Source organism: Quercus suber, unplaced genomic scaffold (assembly GCF_002906115.3).
Source record: "Quercus suber isolate HL8 unplaced genomic scaffold, Cork oak 2.0 scaffold_129, whole genome shotgun sequence".
NCBI lineage: Eukaryota > Viridiplantae > Streptophyta > Magnoliopsida > Fagales > Fagaceae > Quercus > Quercus suber.
The window spans coordinates 732,144-759,347 of record NW_027069592.1 but is presented as its reverse complement, the minus strand read 5'-3'; the positions used below and the strand labels follow the sequence as shown (position 1 = coordinate 759,347).

General features: G+C 37.6%; 3 protein-coding genes across 5 annotated transcripts; all 3 read left to right on the top strand.

The window, feature by feature from the left end:
• Positions 1-12,608: 12,608 nt before the first annotated feature.
• Positions 12,609-14,456, top strand: LOC112011155 (uncharacterized). The gene is made up of 4 exons (XM_024043542.1): positions 12,609-12,899; positions 13,510-13,592; positions 13,713-13,855; positions 13,948-14,456. The coding sequence occupies exons 1-4, from the start codon at positions 12,609-12,611 to the stop codon at positions 14,454-14,456; spliced, it is 1,026 nt and encodes a 341-aa protein (XP_023899310.1).
• Positions 14,457-18,300: 3,844 nt separating this feature from the next.
• On the top strand, positions 18,301-20,373 carry LOC112031847 (NADPH HC-toxin reductase 1). 3 transcript variants are annotated; one of them, XM_024064559.2, is made up of 5 exons: positions 18,301-18,526; positions 18,618-18,787; positions 18,884-19,096; positions 19,690-19,865; positions 20,030-20,373. In XM_024064559.2, exons 1-5 carry the CDS (start codon positions 18,406-18,408, stop codon positions 20,169-20,171), a joined length of 822 nt encoding a protein of 273 aa, XP_023920327.1. In that variant the 5' UTR covers positions 18,301-18,405; the 3' UTR covers positions 20,172-20,373. The 3 variants fall into 3 exon arrangements, with proteins under 3 accessions (XP_023920327.1, XP_065632249.1, XP_023920326.1); XM_065776177.1 differs by having other exon boundaries at positions 19,681-19,865; XM_024064558.2 differs by having other exon boundaries at positions 19,486-19,865.
• Positions 20,374-23,320: 2,947 nt separating this feature from the next.
• LOC136068682 (uncharacterized) lies at positions 23,321-24,127 on the top strand. Its single transcript, XM_065776141.1, has one exon. It carries the CDS (start codon positions 23,321-23,323, stop codon positions 24,125-24,127), a length of 807 nt encoding a protein of 268 aa, XP_065632213.1.
• The last annotated feature ends 3,077 nt before the right edge of the window (positions 24,128-27,204 follow it).

Below are 27,204 nucleotides of genomic sequence, written 5' to 3'. Positions count from 1 at the left end.
TTTACCGGTTTTTATGGAGAACCAAATAATAATTACAAGGAGGAAGCTTGGAGTATGTTATGGATGTTGCGATCCAAACCGCATTTGCCATGGTGTTGTATGGGTAACTTCAATGAAATACTATGGACTGAAGAGAAGAGAGGTGGTAGAATCAGATCGCATGACCAGATGCAAGCTTTCCGAAATGTGTTGGATGAGTGCGGTTTTGTGGATCTTGGCTTTACTGGACCCGAGTTTACTTGGCATAGTAGAAGATATGGTCACTTGATATGGGAACGACTAGATAGAGGGATGGCCAACTATGATTGGCTAGCAAAATTCCTAGTTGCTTCGGTTCGCCATCTTCATTGTTTCTCATCAGATCATCACCCCATAAAGCTAGTTTTTGATCCCAGCAATGAGTCACAAAGATGGTTTCAGCGACCTTTCCATTTCGAAGAGATGTGGTTGGCAGATAGGGGATGCAGTGACACGGTTATAAGAGCTTGGGAAATTCAACAAGAAGGCACTCCCATGTTTAAGGTGTCTAAGAAACTCAAAAAGTGTAAAAAGATGCTTAAGTCATGGAGCAAGGATCACTTTGGTAGTGTAAAGAGACAGATTACCAAGACAAAGGAGTGGCTATGGAAAGCTGAAGAGGAAGCAGCCAAAGGTGGAAATTATGGTACTATTATCCAACTCAGAAGGGAACTTAATATTTTGCTTGACAAAGAAAGTAGAATGTGGCGACAGAGAGCTAGAACACAATGGGTGGCAAAGGGAGATAAAAATACTAGATATTTTCATAGAGTGGCTACTCAAAGGAAAAGAAGGAACTTCATTAAGGGAATTAAAGATGCTGAAGGAGCTTGGCAGATTGATGAGGGTACTGTTTCGGGCATTTTTATGGAGTACTATACTAGATTGTTCACCCAATCACAACCTCATGATCTTGACCGTATCCTTGAAGGAGTTAACAGGGTTGTTATAGTAGACATGAATGCTGAGTTGGTGAAGCTGTACATTTTGGAAGAAATTGATACAACCATTAAGCAAATGGCTCATTCAAAAGCTCCAGACCCAGATGGAATGCCTCATCTTTTTTATCAAACCTTTTGGCAACATATCGGTCCAGAAATGTTAGAAGATGTCCTTTCTTGCCTAAATTCTGGTACTTTCCTTAAATCCATAAATCATACTTTCATTACTCTGATTCCAAAAGTGAGTAATCCTGAAAATGTTTCAAAATTTAGACCTATCAGTTTGTGCAATGTGATTTATAAAATTACTAGCAAAGTTATAGCCAACCATCTAAAACCTTTACTAAATTCTATAGTTTCAGAAGCCCAAAGTGCTTTTCTAACTGATAGACTTATCACGGATAATATTTTGATTTCTTTTGAGTCTTTGCACTATATGAAAACTTAAAGCTCGAGCAAGGAGGGCTTTATGGCCTTGAAGCTCGATATGAGCAAGGCATATGACAGAGTGGAGTGGAGTTTCCTTGAAAAAATCATGTTGAAGATGGGGTTCCAAGATTCTTGGGTGGCTATGATTATGTAGTGTGTCTCCACAGTGACTTATTCCATACTTTTAAATGGTGAACCAAAAGGGTTTATTCAACCATCTAGAGGTTTGAGGTAAGGAGATCCCCTTTCCCCTTTTCTCTTCTTGTTTTGTGCGGAAGGACTAAATGCTCTTCTCAACAAAGCAGTAGATAATGGGGAAATTAGGGGTTTATCTTTATGTCACCAAGGTCCAAAAATTACTCATCTTTTTTTTTTTTTTGGTAAATGATTGCCTTCTATTTTGCAAGGCTAACGGAGTAGAATGTCAAAATATCCAGCAACTACTTGATTGGTATGAGGCTACTTCTGGCCAATTGGTGAACAAGAACAAAACCACTCTCTTCTTTAGCTGAAACACACCGGAGGAGGTCCAACAAGAAATCAAGGTCTTGCTAGGTGTGCCGGCTATCAAGCATTATGAAAAATATCTTGGCTTGCCATCATTTGTGGGTAGACAGAAAAAAGCTTGCTTCAATAAGATTAAAGAGCAGATTTGGGCAAAAATGCAATGGTGGAAGGAAAAGCTACTATCTCAAGCAGGGAAGGAAGTCATAATTAAGGTGGTAATTCAATCTATTCCTACCTACTCGATGAGTGTGTTTCAGTTACCTTTGGGCTTAATTAAGGATATTGATGCGATTATCTGAAAGTTTTGGTGGGGCAACTAAGATAACAAAAGGAGAATGCAGTGGGTGAAGTGAAATACCTTATGTTCTCCTAAGTCTTTAGGAGGTATGGGGTTTCGCGATCTTAGACAGTTTAATGATGCACTCCTTGGAAAACAAGTGTGGAGACTCTTCCATGAGAAGGATACGTTGTTGTACAAAGTATTTAGACCAAAATATTTCCCATTGGTTAGTATTTTGGAAGCAGATTTCAATCCACAAAGTTCCTTTGCATGGAGAAGTATTCTTCAAGCAAGGGAGGTCATTTGCAAGGGTGCTAGGAGATGGTTCATCCATCAACATATGGAAACATAGATGGCTGGATTTCCCAGGGGGAGGGTTAGATTGTATCTCCCAATATTAATCCTTCACTGATCACAGTAAAGGAACTCTTCATCCTAGACACAAAAGTATGCAACAAGGAGCTTATTGAACATAATTTTTTACCATGGGAAGCTGAGCGCATTCAAAGTATCCCGGTTAGTCACTTACCAATGGAGGATTTGCTTATTTGGCCACACACCACGGATGGGAGTTATTCGGTTAAGAGTGCTTATCAGCTGCTATTTGCTGAGATCAAATCTGCTCTGCCCAGTTTGTCTGGTACAGAGGGTTGTAAGTCTTTTTGGAATGGGATTTGGAAGTTACAGGTACCAAACAAAGTGAAGCATTTCTTATGGAGAGCTTCAAATGACTCATTACCTACCAAACTTAACTTGTTTACACGGCATATACTATCTAATAAATTATGCAGCCTCTGTGAAGATCATCCTAAAGACACTATCCACTATTTATGGCTGTGTGATCGAGTCAAATGCATTTGGCTATCAGACTCTATTTTTAGTCTCCCTCGATCAAAAGTTTTCAGAAGTTTTGGTGATATAGTTTCCACTGTGTTGACCTAGACAAGCCCAGACTTTGCTGCTCTGTTTTCAATGGTGGCGTTGTGCATTTGCATTAGATGGAACAAATTGAGAGAGAAGCAACTAGTTTGGTACGTAGGGGAGATAGTGCGACGGGCTCGTGAGCTGTTGCAGGAATTCTAGGATGTCCAGGTTCGCCCACCTCGGTCTCTCGTTCAGCGCATGAGGCAAAAATGGTCGCCGTCGGGTTTCAGAGTTTACAAGCTCAACTTCGACAGTGCCATCTTCGAAGGTTCAGCGAGAGCAGGGTTAGGGTTGGTAGTGAAGGATCCTGAAGGTATGATCATTGCTACACTTAGCCAAAACATCCAACTCCCTAGCTCAGTGGACCTAGTTGAAGCCTTAGCTGCTCGGAGAGCCATCATTTTTGCTCAGGAGATTAGTCTTGGTCACGTGGTGGTGGAGGGTGATTCACTGAAGGTCATCACTACTATTAATAGCCCAGAGCAGAATAGGACACAGTGGGGCCATGTTCTAGAAGATATTAAGAAAGCCAGCTCTTGCTTCCAAGTTTGTAGTTTCTATCATGTAAGTAGGGGGGCAATAGTTTAGCCCACTCCCTTGCTAGAAAAGCAGTTTTAATTGCTGATACAGATGTGTGGTTAGAAGAGCTACCACAAGATTTGTTTGATGTTTTTCAAGCTGATTTGCCTTAATAAAATTGACTTACCTGTTTCTCCCAAAAAAAAAAAAAATCTGTTTGAAACAGTTTATTTAGCTAAAACTGATAACTTTTTGCTGAAAGTAATATAAATAAAGGTAAAAACTAGCTAAAATAATACAGTGGAACCCATAAATAATACCAAAAAGTATAGTGGGACTAATAAATTGTTGGAGCATTTTAATATTAAATAATTAAAATGAATATATATTACAATATAAATGTAAAGATGTGAGAGTGAATATAGCAGATGAGAAGTTAGTGAAAATGTTTAATCCCACATTGAAAATGAGAGAGACTATTTTATTCTTTTTAATTGTGATGATTAATAGGCTAACATGAATTGTCTCAGATATTGGGCTAGATACATGCGCAAGAGGGAGATGAAGGGTGAAGGTATTAAAAATGAAAATGAATCAGCCTCTTGGATCCTCCTACTTGATTGTTCTAGCCATACGACACTAGTTGTGCCACGCCTCAGTCCAAATAGTGTTGTGTAATTTCTCTCTTTAAATTAATAAAATTTAGAAGTATTATTCAGTTTCTCTTTGTGTTATTTTCATTATCATTGTGTTTGCACCAATAATTTTAAGGAAATTCAACACATGAAGCCTACACAAGAGAAACCAAATGAGCCTATTTTGGATCCTCCTACTTGGTTGCTCTAGCCATACGACACTTGTTGTGCCGCGCCTCAATCCAAATTTTTTTTTTTGGTAAAAGATGGAATTCATTAAACAACAGAACCAAAAGCAGTAGAGTTTAGAGAGCATAGCCTCTCATAATACAAACCCAAATAGTTAAAAAACAACAACAAATTTAAGTCAACAGGTGGACTATCAAAATACACAATGTATTGTTGAGCAAAATCATGTTAAATCCAGCACCTAGCAATCATTCCAACAATGTATCTATTGGTGTATACTATATATACCAATTAGATTTTGCTAGTTCCATAATTCGCTAGACATTTTGTGTAAAACACTACGATGGTATGGTGTCCTTGCATTATATTAGTAACTTTGAAGTTTGAACAAGATTAAGATTGGTATGTGATTGGATGAGTACTTTGTTGAAAATTAGCTAAAGTGTAGTTGTGATTTAAAACGGAATGAATTTTAAAAATGTCATGCATAAACAAATAAGCTACAAGTTTTTTAAAAAATGGTTCAGCAAAAAGTCGTTAAAAAAATGGTAGACAAACAACGTAAACTTTTTTTTAGAAATACTTTCAATTTATGATATTTACTTCTTATAATTGTTTTTTATATTTAGACTAAGATATCAATTTGTTTTAACGCACACTTATTTAATCTAATTGTTTTCTAAATAACAATAATAATAATAATCTGAGTCCAAGTACTGCTTCTATTAGTTGGATTAATTCCAAATTTCCTGTTATACCCAATATTTTTGGAGATTCTTTGAAGGTCTATTGAATACTTTTAATTGGGCCTATTGGAGGCCCTTTGGGGCCTATTGGCTAGCTAAATCAATTGGTAGCGGGCCAAAGTCTTTTGAACCTACACAACGGGCAATAGTCGGCTTTTATTTCTCATTTCTTGAACCCTTGTCAATTGCTACTGCCACTTTCATCTCGACTCTCTATCGACAACAATAAAAGTGTTCGTTTGGGATTCATTTACTCATTTGGCTTTATATATATATATATATATATTTATATAGTATTGGATATGTGTTGAGAGATTTAAGCCAAAATAGGTTGTAAGTTTAAGTTTATAACTTTACATATAAGCTTGATTAATACTAAACGCAGACTTTTTGCTTGATTAACAATGAGTTGCTTCGCTTGGAACTACTGTGGGCTTGGGAACCCAATGGTAGAGGACGAGCTCGAAGCCTTTATTCTAGCACAAGATCCCTTGATTGTTTTCTTGTCAGAGACCTAGTCTAGTAGGAAACAATTAGAAAAGATACAGTGCAAGATCAAATATGCTGGTGTGTTTACCATTCCTAGTCAGGGTAGGGGCAGAGGTTTGGCTCTCTTGTGGAAGTTGGAAGTTACGGTATGGGTGGACAATTTCTCAAAGTATCACATTGACACTGTGGTTAACGGAATGACATCGGAACCTTGGCGCTTTACTGGTTTTATGGAGAACCAAATAATAATTACAAGGAGGAAGCTTGGAGTATGTTATGGATGTTGCGATCCAAACTGCATTTGCCGTGGTGTTGTATGGGTAACTTCAATGAAATACTATGGACTGAAGAGAAGAGAGGTGGTAGAATCAGATCGCATGACCAGATGCAAGCTTTCCGAAATGTGTTGGATGAGTGCGATTTTGTGGATCTTGGCTTTACTGGACCCGAGTTTACTTGGCATAGTAGAAGATATGGTCACTTGATATGGGAACGACTAGATAGAGGGGTGGCCAACTATGATTGGCTAGCAAAATTCCCAGCTGCTTTGGTTCGCCATCTTCATTGTTTCTCATCAGATCATCACCCCATAAAGCTAGTTTTTGATCCCAGCAGTGAGTCACAAAGATGGTTTCAGCGACCTTTCCATTTCGAAGAGATGTGGTTGGCAGATAGGGGATGCAGATTATAAGAGCTTGGGAAATTCAACAAGAAGGCACTCCCATGTTTAAGGTGTCTAAGAAACTCAAAAAGTGTAAAGAGATGCTTAAGTCATGGAGCAAGGATCACTTTGGTAGTGTAAAGAGACAGATTACCAAGACAAAGGAGTGGCTATGGAAAGCTGAAGAGGAAGCAGCCAAAGGTGGAAATTATGGTACTATTATCCAACTCAGAAGGGAACTTAATATTTTGCTTGACAAAGAAAGTAGAATGTGGCGACAGAGAGCTAGAACACAATGGGTGGCAAAGGGAGATAAAAATACTAGATATTTTCATGGAGTGGCTACTCAAAGGAAAAGAAGGAACTTCATTAAGGGAATTAAAGATGCTAAAGGAGCTTGGCAGATTGATGAGGGTATTGTTTCGGGCATTTTTATGGAGTACTATACTAGATTGTTCACCCAATCACAACCTCATGATCTTGACCGTATCCTTGAAGGAGTTAAGAGGGTTGTTACAGTAAACATGAATGCTGAGTTGGTGAAGCCATACACTTTGGAAGAAATTGATACAACCATTAAGCAAATGGCTCATTCGAAAGCTCCAGACCCAGATGGAATGCCTCATCTTTTTTATGAAACCTTTTGGCAACATATCGGTCCAGAAGTGTCAGAAGATGTCCTTTCTTGCCTAAATTCTGGTACTTTCCTTAAATCCATAAATCATACTTTCATTATTCTGATTCCAAAAGTGAGTAATCCTGAAAATGTTTCAAAATTTAGACCTATCAATTTGTGCAATGTGATTTATAAAATTACTAGCAAAGTTATAGCCAACCATCTAAAACCTTTACTAAATTCTATAGTTTCAGAAGCCCAAAGTGCTTTTATAACTGATAGACTTATCACGGATAATATTTTGATTTCTTTTGAGTCTTTGCACTATATGAAAACTTAAAGCTCAAGCAAGGAGGGCTTTATGGCCTTGAAGCTCGATATGAGCAAGGCATATGACAGAGTGGAGTGGAGTTTCCTTGAAAAAATCATGTTGAAGATGGGGTTCCAAGATTCTTGGGTGGCTATGAGGTAAGGAGATCCCCTTTCCCCTTTTCTCTTCTTGTTTTGTGCGGAAGGACTAAATGCTCTTCTCAACAAAGCAGTAGATAATGGGGAAATTAGGGGTTTATCTTTATGTCACCAAGGTCCAAAAATTACTCATCTTTTTTTTTTTTTTGGTAAATGATTGCCTTTATTTCATATTTTTATTTTATTTTATTTATTTATTTATTTTTGTAGTCTTCATTTCCTGTTATTTATCATCAAATCCTTGCTTTCTCTGAAATACCTCCTTTTTATTTTTATTTTATTATTATTATTTTTTTTTTTTCTGTTTGATTGGAATGGCTAGAAAATGGAAAGTTTTCTCTTTTGTTTCTCCTCGTTTTGATGCTATAGGAATTTGAATTTTTCTTTCTTTTTTTAATCTAATGAATGATTAGAAAAGGAAATAAATATTCAATCATCTCATTATGCTGTTGAGTTGCTCCCATTCTATGCACACATCGACTCAGGAAGTTGGGTGGATTCTACGGTAACAATTCAATAATTCATTCATGATACTTGGAAGCTGGGTGGATTCTACAGTAACAATTCAATAATTCATTCATGATACTTGGAAGCGATTGTATGAAGGTCTTAGGTTGCATTAGAAAAATATTTTGTCTAACATTTGTATTTAGATGTTTTAGCAATCAATGATTGTTTGAAGGCCGTACTTTTATCTTTTCATCGGCAACATCATATCATTCTTTTGGCAGGCTGAATTTCAGAATGTTATTGAGTCAGTCTCTACATTTGGTAAGGCTTCGTGCATATCTGCATCTATATCATGGAATCCACATAGAGGTGAAAGCCAAGATTCAAGTTTCGTTTTGGGTTTCAATTCAGATACACCCCAACTAAATTCCTCCAAGGTATACTTCGTAGTCCAGCTTTCTTATGCATTTTATGTGCAGCTGTAGCCTATTATGCGTTATGGGTACAATTGATTCTTCTTATCTTAGGTGTGACTTTCTTCTCTCTTAGCAATAGTACTTGAAAGGTGCTGTTTGACCTTCATGAATCTTATGTCAAACTTAAATTATGGTCTTGAAGCCCCACTCATTAAAGTATAACCTGAAGGTTGTACATTTCAAAAGTTTTGAAAATACAAAGATTGTACTGTCAAATCCAACAGGGATAACTTTTTTGTCTAAGTGTAACCAAGAGAAGGGGAGGGGGAGAGAGGGGGGGGGGGGGGGGGAGATTTTAGTGTAACCAAACTCTTGGATATTGATGCAATTCAAGTCTCCAACACATGCATTATATTCTCCAACAAATGCATTATATTCTAAGGTTTAGACACAAGCAGAATTGTGGCCTTTGAATTTGTGACTTCATCACTTTGCTACTGCAATCATTGTTCTGTATCTTTGGTTGGACTTTCCTATTTAGTGCAACTATGTTAAGAGCAATGCTAAGGAGAGCAATCTAAAGAATAAAAATAGAAAGTCCTTAGTGAGAAAGTCATCATCATGGTTGATGTGGTTCATTATTTTTCTTATCGTTCAAAACAGAAAACCATCTATGTGACACTTATTTCATGAAGTGTGCTTTTGGAGCCAGTTTTAAGAGATATATTCTGCTTTGTAAAACAGGTCTTTATTACCTGGAATCATGTTAAATTTTAGTGATTAAGCTAAAGTGGATGAACTTTCAACATTAAGTTTGATAGTTCATAGTTAATCACAAAAGTAGGTTCCTGCAGGTATGGGAATTTGACCAGGCTCACCAAAGATGGCTTCCAGTTGCAGAGTTGGCATTGCCTGGGGACAAAGGTGATCAAGTTCATGCTGTCGCATGGGCACCAAACATTGGCAGGTAATATTGTTTCTATTTTCTAGTGACACTGCATATTATACCTAGTAGTCCAAACTTCCTGATAGGTTCATATGATTGAATGTGACGGTTAGCAATTTCATGTGAGGTGATTGGATGTGAGGAAAAGTTCAAACTAATTGGTTCAAGTTGCCTTCACCTCTGATGCTGCTAGTATTCCTTGGTTGGTGGAACAACAAAGCGTAGCTAATTTATTCTGATTAATGCTATTACTGGTATAATTCTCTTTCAGACCATATGAAGTAATTGCTGTTGCAACTCTCAAGGGAATTGCAATATGGCATCTTGGGTTGGACCCTGACCTAGATGGAAGGCTCTCAGTGGAGAAAGTTGCATTGCTTTCTGGTCACGAAGGCAAGGTATTTAATAGCATCTTTTTAAATTTTTTCTTACTACTTTTTGTACAATAATTCTTGAACTTAGATAAGATGGTTGAAGCTGCATTCCCACAACAACATGCATACAAGGAGCACATAGTGGTTTTGAAAAAATATAATCATTCCTTTTTTGTTTTGGACATAATTTGGATGCACAATTTTTTAAATTGAAAGTATGAATGCTGTGATTTTAATTATGGAGCCTTCTCAAAAAAGGAGGGTGAAAAATGTGAATGATGTGTCAATGTTCTCTAGATCAAATGGAAATTCCTTCTCCCGTAAAAATGGGTGGAGGGTGCATGTATAGTTCACCAATATTTGCGTGTGTGATGTTAGAAAGCAATTGAGAGTCCTAGGACAATTGGTTGCACCTTATTTTGTATTTTGAGAAAAGGAATGTAAATGATGTTTGAAAGCAATTGAATGTTTGTCAATTTTGGAATTAGGTATGGCAGATGGAATGGGACATGAGTGGGATGACCTTGGCAACCACAGGAAATGATGGCATGGTACGATTGTGGCAGTCAAACTTGAATGGAGTTTGGCACGAACAGGCCGCCTTTGAGCCCACTTCATAGTCCCTTGCGTATTGTCTTCTGTTTCCTAGCTGTTGTTGTAGACTTGTAGTTTTTATTTCTTGTATTTATTAAGAAATAAGTAATGCCAAAACTGTGTGTAAGAATTCAGAGTTTCAAATGCTATGGTTTGCCTTCTCTTGTAGTACTTTTTCCTTTCGTCTTATTTTTTTTTTTTTTTTTTTTTGATAGTTTAATGAGGAGAGATTTGAACCCATGATGTCTCTCAAAAGGTGTCAAAAAGTTGGGTAACGAAATTCTTGACATCATTTGTTAGATTTCTGTTACCCAAAATATTATTTTGTAGTTCTATAGTGCCTCTATTATGAGTAAATAATTATTTGATAAGTAATATTTTATTTTTTATGATATACAACAGTGATATCTTGACCGATAGTCAAATACGATAGATTTAGTGCTGTAACTGAGTAAGGTTAACTAATATCATAATATATATTTGTGGTAAAAGAGGATGCTTATATTAATTCATAACAGAAACACTTGAGCATTGTCTCTCTCAAAGTACATGCCAATAGAGTCATAATACAAAGATAGAATAATATACAGAGGTTCATCAAAACGCACAAACTCCTGCTGCTGGAGTGCTTTTCCCTTGCCTAGCCTATCATCACATTTATTGGCTTCACGGAAGTAATGCCTTATCTTTACTCTGGGGATTTGTCTTAGTAACTGCCTGAAATCCGAAATAAGTAGACTGGGCAAAATTAAGGGTAGTAAGTCTGATACCCATTAGAGCATGCACAATGGTTGTGCTAAAAAGCTAAAAAGCTATTTTTAGTACCACCATATACAAAAAGAGTGTTGCAATGGTGGTTGTATAGGTTAAATATGATTTATTTATTTTTTTTTTTCTATTTCTTTTATACTCAACCCGTCTATCAACTCTAACCTTTGTTTGAACTCTCTTAACTCTCAACTCTCTCACAACTCTTACTTCTCTCTCTAACTCTCACCTCTGTCGTGAGTCTCATCGCCGCTGGCACACCCGAAGATCAACGTCACCAGTCCACTCCCCCTTACCATGCTGCCAAAGTCCGAAGTTGACCCACTCTGTTGACCCATGCCACAGACCCATCTCGCCCACGCCACCAACCCATGCCGCCCAAGTCCTAAGCCAACCTAAGCCCCAAGTCCAAAGCTGACCCACACCAACCCATCTCACCTTTTCTTCTGTCTGACCCATCTCAGCCTCTCTGATCCAGCTTGGCCTCTCTGCTCTACTGTCTGACCCACCAAGTCCAAAGCTTGCTTGCTAATCAAGTGAGTTGTCTTTGTCTTCTTCATCATGTAATCTTGGGATTTTTTATTTGGGTAATTGGAATGATAAATTTTTCATGTCAATTGGGAATTTTCTATTTGCAGGGAATTTATATTTGTTATTGTAATGATAAATTTGCAGAGAATTGGAATGCATTGGGAATTTTTTGTTTGTAGGGAATTTATATTTTTGTTTTTAATGTATTGATGTAAATGTTAGTTTGGGAATTTTTTGTGTGCAAGGAAGGCTACATTTTTTTTTGGTTTCTGTTTTTGGTTCTTGCTGATTTTCTGTTTGTTGATTCCAATTTATTACAATAAATGTCATGTTGGAAATTGTTTTGGGAATTTTTTGGTTGCAAGGAAGTTTATGTTTTTTGTTTCTAATGTATTGATGTAAATGTTAGTTTGGAAATTTTTTGTGTCCAGGGAAGTTTACATTTTTTTTTTCTAATTTATTACAATATTGGTCTTTATTTTTAGTTTTCTTGGAAGTATATATTGTTGTTTCTAATTTTATGGAGTCACAATGAGACCTACCATATTACACGGGTATCATAACTGGGGATATTGATATTGACTCACAACTTTTGGGAACATCTCAAAATAATCCTATGTTAGTTTTTGATTCTCCACCTTAAGTTGAGAATGCCTCTTCTACAAAAGGAAAATGGGGCACTAACTTTAGTATAGAGGAAGATCAAGTCCTAGTGTCGCCATGGCTCAATACTAGTGTTGATGCCATACACAGTAATGAACAAACACATAATACATTTTGTTAAAAAGTTTGGGAATAATTCACGTAGTATAATACATCCAGTACCACATATACTGCTATCTCCTTGATAAGTCGTTGGACAACGATTAACAAGGAGACAAATATGTTTTGTGGGTGCATGGGTAAAGTTAACGCATGTCATCAAAGTGGTATAACCAAACAAGATAAGGTATAAATTATATTACTATAGTGTTAACATGCCCATTCACCAATAGTTTGAAGATACTAATCATGTTATATTTCTTTTAATTTTTTAAGATTACCAATGCGAATGCTTTATATAAAGAGACCTTCAAGAAACCCTTTCATCTTGAACATTGTTGGCTCATGTTGAAGGATCAACCAAAGTGGGCCAATCCTAATGAAAGATTGAGAGCATCCAGGCCTCTAACTCCAGATTCAACATCTATTAGCAAAGGGGATTATGGGTCCAAACTTGGTAACACTTCCAACTTTGAGAGGCCAATTGGTAGGAAGGCCGAAAAGGCCAACCGAAAGAACAAAGCCACTAGAAAAGATGTAGGGGAATATTTGACCAAGAAAATGAAATTTATTGAGGAATCACAAGAACAAGAAAAAGAGTCTTCATATCAAAGCAGAGAAGTTGCGCTTGGGAAAGTTAAGGGATAAGGAGGGAACTTGATTGGAAGAGGAAAAATTTTGTATTGATAGGGAAAAACTTGGGATTGAGAAGGAAAGAGGTGAAGAAAAACTTAAGATTAAGAAGGAAAGAGTCATGATTGAGAGGAAAAAAATTTGAGATGCAACATATGTTAGAGGAGGAAAGAATCATGATGAAAGATACAAGTGCCTTGACTGGAGCACAAAAAGCTTTTTATGAACAACTCCAAGAGAAAATCATGGCAAGATGAAGTTCACGTAATTAATGGGTTTGATTGAATTTTGGATGTAGCTTAGGCCTTTATGTATTTTGTAATGTTAGGAAAAAGTTGGCACATGTATTTTTGTATTGGCTTATGATGGTCCTTTATTTATTTTGGTAGTATCTTATGAGAGGCCTTCATGTATTTTAGTAGTGGTATATGTCACATGACTTTAATCTTAAACTAGATGTATGTATAAACCTTTAAATTTATTGTTCATCTTGTTTGTGTTGTGACTTGTGCATGTGTGCTTGTGGGCGTAATGATTGCTTATGGCAATAAAAGCATGGATTGGTTATGTTTCTTGCATCTATAATAATAATTATTTCCCAATTGTCTTGAAGGTTGCATCCATGGATCGCTCTTTGTATCGCAAGTTGCTTCTTGATGACTCAAATGAGGATGAGATAATCGAAGAAGTTGTCATGTAAACATCACAACATAAACGTCATTGCTATATTTGACGTAATCATTTGGCAAGCAATAAGAGGCTTTTTCTTGACTACTTTGCTCCCACACCAATAAATTCTCCTGCTTTATTTCGTAGGAGATTTCGGATGAAGCGTTCTTTTTTTCTCCGTATTCCATCTAAAGTAAAAGCTCATGACTCTTACTTTGTCCAAAAAAGAGATAGTGCCAACAAACTTGATTTATCTTCATTACAAAAGATAACTGTTGCACTTAGAATGCGTGCGTATGGAGTATCGGATGATTTGATAGATAAATATGTGCGGATTGGAAAAATTACTGCATTACAAAATTTGAAAAATTTGTTACTGCAGTATTTGATGTTTTCTCTAAAGAATACTTGAGAAAGCCAAACAATGAAGACATTGCTAGACTGTTAGCTCATAGTGAACACCGAGGTTTTCCAGGTATGATAGGTTCAATTGATTTCATGCATTGGAAGTGGAAAAATTGTCCAGCTGCATGGAAAGGTCAATATTGTGCTCATATTCATGAGCCTACTATTATTTTGGAAGCAGTAGCATCATATAATCTTTGGATAAGACATGCATTTTTTAGGTTACCTGGGTCAAATAATGACATTAATGTGTTAGAGCGGTCTCATATATTTTCTGATCTTGCTGAAGGACATGCTCCTGCAGTACATTACTCGATCAATGGTCATGACTACATAATGGGATATTACCTTGCTAATGGCATATATCCAAAGTGGACAACATTTGTGAAAACAATCCCAGCTCCACAAGGACAAAAGCAAAAATTATTTGTAGCAGCCCAAGAGGCGTATAGGAAGGATTTTAAGCGTGCATTTGGAGTGCTTTAGGCACATTTCGCAATTGTTCGCGAACCTGCATGATTTTTCTATCTTGAAACACTCCAAAAGATCATGAAAGCGTGCATAATTCTCCATAACATGATTGTTGAAGATAAGCGAGATGATAATGAAGTGGTAGACTTGGATAATCCTCCTATACAAGTGTCACGTGAACAAAGTGATGGATTTATGGCATACATTCAAAGTTATGGACGCATTAGAGACCGAGAAATTCATTCTCAACTCCAGTTGGACCTCGTTAAACATTTATGGCAATTGCAAGGCGAGTTATAGGAACTTTTTTTAATATGTTGAGAAGTATGAGTCATAAGAACTTGTGCAAGTGTGTAAGTTTTATTGTAATTTGGTTTGAGTTATGTATGTGAGTAATCTATGGACTACATTGTTCCAGTTATAATATGTGTTCCATTTTATATATTTTCTTATAAGGTTCCTCCATTTCATAGTTCACATTGTTCAAAGATTGCTTTCAAACAATTGAGACAATTGTTTTAGTAAAAACAAAATTGTATATATATAATTTGGGGTTAAAAATAATGTTGTTCTACTAGACGATTATTTGCTATCATGACGATTGAGAAATTTTTTTAGTCAAAAGATAAATTTGCATATACATAGTTTGGGGTTAAAGCAAAATGTTATTGTTACACTAGATGATTATTTGCTATCATGATGATTGAGAAATTGTTTTAGAAAAAAAAAAAATATATATATATATATATTGTAGATGATTATTTGCTATCATGATGATTGAGAAATTGTTTTAGAAAAAAAAAAAATATATATATATATATATTGTATAAGTATAATTTGGGGTTAAAAAAATTACTTAATGCACTAGACGATTATTTGCTATCATGTGGCGGCGGTGATAGTGGCAGCGATAGCAACTGCAGTAGTTGTTATTGTTATTTGTTATAGTAGATATATTATTTTATTGTGATTTTATATTATTTTATTGAGTTAAAAGCTAAAATAGATCCACTGATATTGAATATTTTGGAAAGTGAATAGGCAAAATAAATAAAGTAACTTATCTAATTAGCTAAAAAAATAGCTCCACCAATGTGGATGCTCTTAGAGCATCACCATCAGGTGTGCCAAATGCCAAATTTTTGGTATTTGGCACACAAAATACCCAAAAAACCTCTCTCATGAGGTGTTCTAAATGCTAAAAGTTTTGACACATATGAACAGTATGCTTCTAAATATGCATCCGTACGGACGAAAATGCTAAAATTTTTAATATTAGTTTATTCTACTTTTCTCTCTCTTCTCTCACTCGTGACCCATATTTAGTCCCTCTCTCAAGCCTCTCTTCCTCTTCACTAATCCTTCAATCAGACATCTCAGCCTCTCTTCCTCTTTGCCAATCTTGCTTATTCACACTCTTAGCCTCGCGCCGCCACCGACGTCCAATCTCGCCTCCAATCTCGCTACTGATCTCTCCTCCGAACTCGCAGCTAATTACTCCTTTGGTCCCACTAGTGCCGCGGCTGATCTCAATCTCAACATCGCCGCTAGTCTCAAGATCTCACCGTCAAAAGTTAGCCACTCGCCATCGAACCTTCTCTCCCTAAGCCTCCACCAATTCACCCAACCTCCTCTCCTCAAGATCTCGGTCGTGGTGGTTGCGGTGTTGTTGGTTTTTTTTTTTTTTTGGGTTGTAGCAGTGGCTGATATTGGTGGTCGATGGTTAATCTTGTGGGGTGGTTGTTGGTTGTGGACTATGGTGGGGTGATCTGTGGTGGTGGGGTTTAACATGTAAGAGTTATTTTAGATTATTTTAATATATTGTATATATTATTTTAATGTATAAAATTGAAGGATAAAATGTCTGATGAATGGGATATTGTACAATGATGTGGTAAAATAATAAAGTAGGTTTTTGGTGTGTCAAAATTTTGAAACAGTTGATGGTGATGCTCTTACATCACTACTTTTGCATCTAATTCTACTTCAACCGCTTAGGCATTCCTTGCAATACACAAGCCCATCCCTTAAAGCTCACAGTTTAGTAGAAACGCTAGTCGCAATTCAGATGGCTCTGGAGTACCTAGGGATCGAAGCCCCACCGTCCGCCATTGATAATATCTCCACCCTCCTGCCATGCATGGTTTCCCAAATGAGGCACCATCTGTAACAAGCATGCCTCACGCATGATGCATATATAAACAAAAATTTCTACAATACTTTTTTTTTTTTCAAGAAAGTCTATAAAAATATATATATATATATATATATTTTACATTTGGTTGAAGTAGCAAGTTGTTAGTGGTAAGTAAAAAGTGATGTTAATGATGAATTCAGATAAGAACCAATAAAAGGTTCTCAATTTAACTATTGTAAAAAATGTCATGAAATTTTTTGTGTATGCAATATTGGTCTAAAGTGTAGCTATGCTATCCAAAAGAGAAAAGAAAATTATAGTTTTATCTAGGAAGATTGAAAACAAAAGGAACCATAAAATTATGTGGACCAAATGTTAGGGTCATATTTTCATGTAGTTGGCATATCCTATGACAAAGCGCACTTTATTTATATTTGGGTAAATCTACGTAGATTCAAGAATATTTTGAAGTACCTTGAAATTTTTTTCAAGTGGTAGTATTGAAGACATGAAGACTACACAAAGAAATAAGTGTGAAAAGTCGAAAATTGCTAGCTTGACACCTGGCTCAATACCTGCTTCTATCAAGAATAAATAAACCTTGTCACCTCGCAAATTGTCGAGCTTTGCATATCCAAAAATCTCAGATCTATTTTTCAGCTCATGATGACTTGGCAATTATAGGGTTTCATTCTTTGACCTACTAGATGAAATAAAAACTTTATTTTACAACTATCATCATACACAGAGACTCACATAGAGAATATACATTTTTTTTGTGAAGCTACTGTATACTATGCGCTTTAGGGTTTTGAAATCAAGTTGCCTTTAATTCTACAAGTGTGTAGTGAAGAACTTTGCATTCATTAACATACTTCAAGTTGCTGGGAGTTAGTCACAGATTAGAGATTTATGAGATTAAAGAAGTCTTTACAAGATCAAGTCTAATTGGAGATTAGCGTAAGGGTTCTACTGTAGGTAGGTACTTTGGGATAGACTAAGAGGGTAAGATTCCTTATACTTGTAATCACTTTTTCTTCATTAGCATATTGTTGGGAATGGTAACTTGAAATTCACTCGATGGGGTTTTTTCCTAATGAAGTTTTTTTCCATTAGTAACAAATCACTGTGTCAAATTTAATTTCCGCTTCACTCTATATTAGAATTGTGAATTGTTGATGCCTTCAAGATATTTGCTTAAAATCTAAATAATTAATCAACTTAGGTAATTGAATTATTTAACTAGGGTCTATTTATAATCCAACACCAAAAATCGCCAAGACACAAATGGTAAAAAAATTTCAGTGAGTGAGCCACTAGATTTAATAAAGGGTAGTACTTCATACCTAAAATACGACTTTTGCTATAAAAGTGACGTGAGTTTAAATAGGAATTTTAGTATTTATTTGGGAATAACTTATTTTGCTTTTTGTTGAAAGTGTCTTAAAGTATATTTTGAAAAAATACGAAAAAAAGAAGTTTTAAAAAGGTTGTACATAGAAACTAAAAACTAGAAACGGAGCTTATAAGCTCTAACCAAATAAACACAAATATATCTCATTTTTCATGTGGTGTCATTTGTCAATAAGATATAAGTCTCTTCAAGATTTTCCCCTTATCACTAGTGTTATCCAAAAGAGAAAAGTCAAAAAAGAAGCAAGAACCATAAAATTATGTGGACCAAAACAGATTAACAATGGGTTACTTCCTCAAAATAAATAAATAAAATAAAGGACTAATAACGGGTTAGAACTTCACGCCTGAAATACGACTTTCGCTATAAATGTTGTCAAGCCTGAGTAGTTAAAAATTTAAAATCCCATAAAAATGGAGGAGAAGAGTTACAGTAGGATCTGCATCACTGGAGGATCTGGATTTATTGGTTCTTGTCTTGTCAAAAAGCTTCTGGGGAAAGGTCATACCGTCCATGCAACTCTGAGGAACAAAGGTTTGTGTGTTTGTGTGATGTGAGTGTGTACATGTGTGTATGTACTATGTAGATAGGCTCTCATGGTCTTTTATTTAACTTACAATTGCAGGGGACACCTCCAAAGTAGATCTCCTGAAGTCCTTCCCAAATGCAGAGAACAAATTAGTGCTGTTTCAAGCTGATATTTACAATCCCGCTGAGTTTGAACCTGCAATTACAGGGTGTGAATATGTTTTTCATGTGGCTACCCCACTGTTACATAACACCCAAAGCTCTCAGGTATCATGTCCAATAATTTCTAAATTAAGCTGCAGTTAGTTCTATATATCTTAGAGAATTTTGGCAATTAACAGTTTGATAATCTGAATTATATAGTACAAGGATACGGCTGAAGCGGCTGTTGCAGGGGTTAGAATCATCGCTGATGCATGTATTCGGTCGAAAACCGTGAAGCGGCTCATCTACACTGCGTCTGTTATGTCCTCTTCACCTTTGACAGAAGATGGAGTCTGTTTCAAGTCTTGCATTGATGAAACCTGTTGGACACCTTTTGATGTTTCATTCACTTATGCCAATGATTTTACAATGGTATTTCCTTCTCATATTTCTCAGCAGTCTTTTATTATGTAAATTGTCCATGTTTTTTATTTATTTATTATTGTGAAGCACTTTTTTTTTTTTTTATGATTCATTTACTTTAGATTCTTTAGTTTTTATAGTTAATAACTCACTTAGATGAATATTTATAATGTGATCCCACATTTTATTCTAAAATTAAGAAATAAAACTCTTTAAAAATAAATAATTTAGGACACATGGAGCAAAATTGAATCTCTAATTTGGAATTCTAATTTAAGTTTCTCTCAGTTTCACCTATTATTATATATATAGATATAGATATAGATGTGCCAGCTGATTGATTTATTAAGATCTTCTATTCATAATGTTCAATTGTTTTTATTGGGCATGTGCTGCAGGGATACACTAAATCAAAGACACTAGCAGAGAAAGAGATTCTGAATTATAATGAATATGATAATAGTAGGCTTGAAGTTGTAACACTTGCTTGTGGCCTAGTGGGAGGAGAAACACTTCTTCCTTATGTACCATCATCTGTGAAAACAATTTTATCTCTGCTTTCGGGCAATTTAGTTTTCTCAAATATATTGAAGTTTTCGCAGGAACTTTTGGGTTCAATTCCTCTTGTTCACATTGAAGACATTTGTCAAGCACATATCTTCTGCATGGAAAACCAATCAATGAAAGGTAGATTCCTCTGTGCTGCCACAAATCCAACCATAAGAGCGATTGCAAGTTCCTTCCAAGAAAAGTTTCCAGAATATCAGATAGCGAAAGAGTAAGATTTTTATTTGAATTTTGATTGCCAAACTTCCTTTCCATTTTTTTTATTTATAGCAATTTCCTTTTATGTGTTTATTTTATTCATTTTTGGTCAAAAGAGAAATACCAAAAACTATTTTTAGCTTGAGGCCTTTCTTTGACCATGACATTTCATTTTAGATTCATTGAAGGACCAGATAAAGGAGTTACATTTGATTCTACGAAGCTAATGAAGATGGGTTTTGAGTATGCATATGATACAAAGAAGATATTAGATGATAGCGTGGCATGTGGAAGGCGACTCGGATATCTAATCAAATGAGCATTCTGAACTCTTGAGGAAATGTATTAATAATTTGAAAAAATCTAAAAGCACAACTTTTGTACCATAACTCTTGTCGTAATGTGACTGATTATGAGCAAGGGTGGTGAATTTATGTAAAAATGATTGTTCATCACTCATAGTCAATCACCTCAACAAGTTATAACAATTGGCAAATGATATGATTCAGTTGCGGAGCTAGGATTTGATTTCAGGGGACCAAATTTACATTTGACACTCACAATTACTTATGCACATGCAGACATATATATATATATATACACACATATATACATACATACATACATACATATAGTATTTATGACGAATTTGAAAAATAATAAGTCGTTCACATGAATACTAGCAAGTGATATTTGAACATGTAGAGTTAATATTCGAGATTATTTTTATATGTAAGTAATATAGAGTTTTTTTTTTTTTTTTTTTCTTCTCAAAAAAAAATGTAGAGTTTTTGAAGCCCCAATTTTAACATATAAAAGACTTTTATTGGTTATATCAATAACAAATACTTAAGTAATTCATGTTTAATTGCATTGAAATATTGGATGGAATGATATAGTATTAGAAGCCAGTTGGCAGGTGCGGTCTGTGTGGATTCGCATATAAAGCTGTAAAACTTTTTACATAAGCTTAGTGTGATGCTTGTAGACACACCTCCATTTGTTTGAGGTGTTTTTGATATTATAGATGTAATAATTTTACAGTTTCTTTAGAATAAAATTTCTACTAGTTCATTGAAAAACACAGGAAACATGTAAAAAATTATTAGATAAAATACTTCTTTAGTCCCTAAACTTTATTAAAAGTTTGTTTTTCGTCCTTAAACTTCAAAAAGTTCTTTTTTCATCCCTAAACTTTATAAAGAGTTTTTTGAATAGTATAGAGACAAAAATAAGGATGAAAAACAAACTTTTATTAAAGTTTAAGGATATAAATAAAACATTTTTAATAGTTTAGGGACAAAATATGAATTTTTAAATAGTTCAAGGACAAAAAATGAACTTCTTAAAGTTTAGGAATAAAAAATAAATTTTTGATAAAGTTAGGAACCAAAATAATATTTTACCCAAAATTATAATAAGAACAGGAAACACATACTCCTACCTAGTAGTATTAAAATTTGTTTGCAAGGCTAGGGAAGGCATTTGACCCCTCTCAACCCCCTTAGCTCCACTCCTAGTATGATCTAAGGAAACTGAAATAAAGTTTTTTCTTAGAAGAAAATTGAAGTAAGTTTGTAAAACTATTTAGTATTTATTTTAATGTAAAGTGGTTCCTGCACATAATCTCACTTCCAAGGAAGTAATTTTATGTTGGTTAAACATATTTTTAACTTTTTTTATTTTATTTTATACAAGATAGAATTTCTACTCTAGCCTAATCTAAATGTATATGTGTGTAAAGCTCCCTTTTAGAGACTTGATCTCTGGCCCTTACCCCCCACACCCTACAAACATTTATACTTGTAGAGTGACCGAGTCCATCAACATCTTTATTCAAGAAGATTATTCTATTAGCCAATTCATACTGTACAATTTTCTATCATCTCATTGCCAAAATATTTTCTCCATATATGTATTTTTGTTTGCGCAAAGGTGACGTTTATTAAAGTTGTTAATGTTGTTATTAGTAATTGGAAAAGAGTAATCCTACAACCACAAACTATTTTGTAATATTTTTACAAATTGTTGTTGTGGGGCCTGTTAGTTAAGAAGATATAGGAATCCTTAGAAGTGGGCTCGGGGCCCAACGGTCCAATCCGAGAACGCTTAGTTGTCTGAGGATAGCTTAAAAATTTCTTTTATTATTAAATGGATAATATAGGAGAAAGGAGTGGATATTGTATATAGCGGCATAACGCACGTTCGAGAACATCGAAAGTCCGAGGTGAATGTAACTTTCATTTTATTCAGGAGACTCCGCCAAGTTGTATCTGAACTGGAAACTAGGTATAAACCTAAGGAGAAGTCGGGGAAGGTAGCAAATATCTTCCAAGGCCATCACCTCCACATTAAATGCTCTCCAGCTAACCCTCTGGCCGTATTAATGTGGAGGTGATACCTGAACAGTAACTAAGCAGCTTTATGGCCACTAAGCAAAAGTTCCGGTAGGTGCTAGATGGGACAGAAAGGAGCTCCCAAGATAAGAACTACACGTGTACAATGGAGGTGGAGGAGAGGACGGAGTATATAATGTAGAAACGAATGAGATAATAATAAAAAAAAAATAAAAAAATAAAAAAATAAAAAGGAGGGGAGGTCCATAAAAAAAGAGAAAGAAAGAAGAAAGAGAGACGGACTGAAAGATAGCAGAGGAGAGTTTTTCTCATTGAATTAACCTAAAATATCCCTTGTTACTTGATGAGTATAACCTTTCCTGTAAAACGGTACTAGTTCTTGTACCCATGCTTTAAAAATTTATTGTTTGGGCTTGTTGGGCTGAAAACTCATTCATACTCTGGGTCCAATCCAAATTAAGTCCCTACAATTGGCGCCGTCTGTGGGAAGAACTTGATCTGTTGAGAAGGAAAGGCAGGTGTGATACTCACGATGGAAGAGGGAGCACCGCAGCAACCGTTGACGGGCCCGTAACAGGCGGATACTAATCAGCACCAGGCAGAATCTAGGGGCTCTCAGCACAGTAATCCGTTGGTAGACCACGAACACTAGGGAGATCATGAGGGGAGTACCCGAACAACCCATACAGATAGAAGTCGCTCTCGGGGGAAAGGTCATGCTTCCCCTATAAAGAGCGGAGGAAATTTGCAGCGTGAGATTAACAAGTTGAAGATGGAATTGCGATATGAGCGACGAAGGCGTAAGGCTCATAACTCTAGGCACTCCTCTGAGGAGTCGGATGACACCAGTTACAGGCGAAGGTCGAGAAATCCACCCAGCGAATCTTTTTCTTGTGAGGAGGAGTACCACCGTGGGCGAAGAAATAAGAGCCCGACTCGCCAGGGTCAGGGGAATGATACCTTGAACAAGGCTTTGAATCAGGTCTCTAAGTCGCCCTTCACGCTACATATTGAGGACGCTAGTCTTCCTCGGCGATTCCACCAGCCTGTGTTCACCATTTATAATGGTCGAACAAACCCAGTGGAACATGTTAGCCACGACAGCTAGAGAATGGCTATTCATGCCAGGGATGAAGCCTTAATGTGCAAGGTTTTCCCGTCTAGCCTGGGCCCAGTGGCAATGAAATGGTTTAATGGCTTGAGAACTAACACTATTGACTCTTTTGAGAAGCTCACCCAGGCCTTTGGTGCCCGTTTTATTACATGTAGGAGGGTTGTTCAACCCTTGAGGTCGCTACTATCCATGTCTATGCGGGAAGGGGAAACCCTAAAAGCCTACTCGGACAGATATTGGGAAATGTTCAACGAGGTAGATGGGGCTCACGATGACGTGGCTATGAATACTTTTAAGGAGGGTCTTCCAACCGAGCACGGTCTAAGGAAGTCTCTGACTGGCAAGCCTGTTACTAGTGTACGTCAGCTTATGGATCGGATAGACAAATATAGAAGAGTAGAGGAAGATCAGATGCAGGGCAGAGGAAAGTCTAAAGCAGTAACTCAGGAGATGAGGGATTTCAGGCTGGACCAGTATAATAACAACCGGCCTCGGAGGGACTTTGGGGGGCAGTCAGGGCCTGCCAACTCCCAGGTGGTTAGCGCCGTGTTCCGAGAACCAGTGCAGCGAGTTCTGGAGAAGATAAAGGACGAGTCGTTCTTTAGATGGCCCAATAAAATGGCGGGGGATCCTGCGAAGCGTAATCGGAATCTTTATTGCCAGTACCATCAGGATCATGGACATATCACCGAAGATTGTAACAATCTGTGGGATCATTTAGAGCAGTTGGTGCAAGAAGGGAAGTTGACCCAATTTCTGCATCACTCCAGCGGCCGAGGAGGCCACGTAGGCTTGGCGTTTTAGGGGGATGCTTCAAGGGGACCTCTTTTAGGCACGATAAACGTTATATTCGCTGCCCCGGGGAGAACTGGATCTTGCCCTTCCAGGGTAATGTCTGTGTCTCAGTGCTCGGAGGAGGGCTCCAGTTCGAGGCCAAAAAAGGCCAGACCGGGCACCTCGTTGGTGTTAGGCTTCTCAGAAGAGGATAAGAAAGGAACCATACAACCGCATGATGATGCTTTGGTGGTTACAATTAGGATCGGAGGGTATGACGTTAGGAGAGTGATGGTTGATGATGAAAGTGCCACCGAGGTAATGTACCCTGATTTACTTAGGGGGCTGAATTTGAAGCCTGAAGATCTGACAACATATAGTTCCCCGCTGGTGGGCTTCGAGGGCAAATCGGTCACTCCGTTGGGAATGGTTAGATTACCCGTGCAGACTGGGTCAGATATGGTGGAGGTGGATTTTATTGTGGTGGACGCCTTTCAAGGCTACCATCAGATCCCACTGGCATTGGACGACCAGGAGAAGACCGCTTTTCTCACTCCCACTGGAAATTACCACTACAAGGCAATGCCCTTTGGTTTGAAGAACGTGGGGTCTACCTACCAGAGAATGATGACGAAAATGTTTGAGCAGCAGTTGGGCAGAAACATTGAGATTTATATTGATGATATGGTCGTAAAGGGTAAGGTAGTGGCCGAGCAGGTGACGGACCTTAACCACACTTTTGGGATTTTAAGAAGGCATAAATTGTGGCTGAACGCATCCAAATGCTCATTTGGGGTAAGTTCAGGTAAGTTCCTGGGTTACATGGTGACCCATAGGGGAATTGAAGTTAACCCTGATCAGATTAGAGCCATATCTAACTTGCAACCACCTCGGAATCCCAAGGAGGTCCAGAGGCTGACCGGGATGACCGCCGCATTGAATAGATTCATATCCAGGTCAGCGGATAGGTGCAGGCCTTTTTTCTTACTGCTCCATAAGTGGAAAGGATATGAATGGACTGAGGTGTGTGACTTAGTATTTTAGCAGCTGAAGGAGTATCTATCTCGGCCACCCATAATGTCTAGCCCCAAGGTAGACGAGGTCCTTTTTTCCTACCTAGCGATCACCACTTATGCGATTAGTTTTGTTCTGATACGAGTGGACAATAGGGTACAGCGGCCGGTCTATTATGTGAGTAAGTCTCTTCACGAGGCCGAGATACACTACCTGCCATTGGAAAAGGCCATTTTAGCAGTGGTGCACGCCACCAGAAAACTTTCCCATTATTTTCAGGCGCATACAGTGGTTGTCTTGACTCAATATCCGATCAAAGCAGTACTTCGGAGTGCAGACTATACTGGTAGGGTTGCCAAGTGGGGCACAATTTTAGGGGCTTTTGATGTCAAGTATCTGCCCCGTACTTCCGTTAAGGGTCAGGTACTCGCCGATCTAGTGGCCGAGTTTGTTGAAGGTCCTGAAGAAATAGAGACAAGCCCAGGTGGCATGGATGAAAAATCGGTTGGCCTCATTTCCGTGCAACCTATCTTACCCTGGACGGTGTATGTGGATGGGGCAGCAAATCAGCGGGGGTCTGGAGTGGGACTTGTATTGATATCTCTTGAGGAAGTCATCATTGAGAAGTCTCTTAGGCTGGGATTCTTAGCTACTAATAACGAAGCGGAGTATGAAGCCTTACTAATAGGAATGGCAATGGTCAATAAGCTAGGCGGAAAAACTGTGGAAGTATTCTCGGACTCGGGGCTTGTGGTGGGCCAAGTCAGAGGGGAACTGGAGGCTCGGGATACAAGAATGCAGGAATACTTGAGCCAGGTTAGGCGTATACAAGCTAATTTTGAATTCTTTAAAATAACCCATGTCCCTAGGAGTGGAAATGCCCATGCAGACTCTCTGGCTACTCTTGCCACCTCCTCGGCTCAAAACTTACCTCGGATGATCATGATCGAGGACTTGGGCATACCTACCCGAGGAACAACGGAAACGCTACAGGTCAACCAAATCAGTTCAGCGCGTAGTTGGATGGACCCTATAATACTATTTCTTGAGAAGGATACACTGCCCGAGGACAAGTCAGAGGCAGAAAAGATACGAAGGAAGGCTCCCCTTTTTTGGCTATCCGAGGTTAAGAAGTTGTACAAACGCTCTTACTCTGGGCCTTATCTACTCTGTGTACGCCCTGAAGCGTCGGAAGATCTGTTAAAAGAACTACATGAAGAAATTTGTGGTAGTCACACGGGAGGAAGGTCTTTGTCTCACAGGACGATTACCCAAGGGTACTGGTGGCCAGGCATGCAAAAGGAAGCACAGGAGTATGTGAGGAAATGTGATCAATGCCAAAGATTCGCACCAAATATTCATCAGCCTGGAGGAGTTCTCAATTCTCTTTCTAGCCCTTGGCCTTTCACTCAGTGGGGCTTGGATATCGTTGGCCCTTTCCTTAGAGCAGTAAGAAATAAGAAGTACCTGCTGGTTGGCAAGGATTATTTCACGAAGTGGGTTGAAGCTGAGCCTCTGGCTAACATCAGGGATGTTGACGTCAAAAGATTCCTATTAAGGAATATCATTACTCGATTTGGGGTTCCTCAAACTCTTATCTCGGACAACGGTCTGCAATTTGATAGCAAGGCTTTCAGAAGGTATTGTTCCGACTTGGGGATAAAAAATAGGTATTCCACCCCAGCCTATCCACAGGGAAATGGACAGGCTGAGGCCGTCAACAAAGTCATAGTGGGTGGACTTAAGAAAAGGTTAGATGATGCAAAGGGAAGATGGGTGGAAGAACTTCCGCATGTTCTCTGGGCGTATAAAACAACGCCCCGACGGTCAACAGGGGAGATCCCATTCTCAATGACGTATGGAGCTGAGGCCGTGATCCCTATTGAAACAGGCTTTCCAATGCTGAAAACTAGTAATTTTACCCCGGATGGGAATGATGAGCTGTTGAGGAAAAGTCTAGACTTAATAGATGAGCGACGAGAAAAAGCTATGGTTCAATTAGCGTACTACCAGCACAAGCTGAAGCAAGGTTATGATGCAAACGTCAGACTAAGGCCGTAAGGTCCGAGAGACTTGGTGTTGAGGAAGGTCTT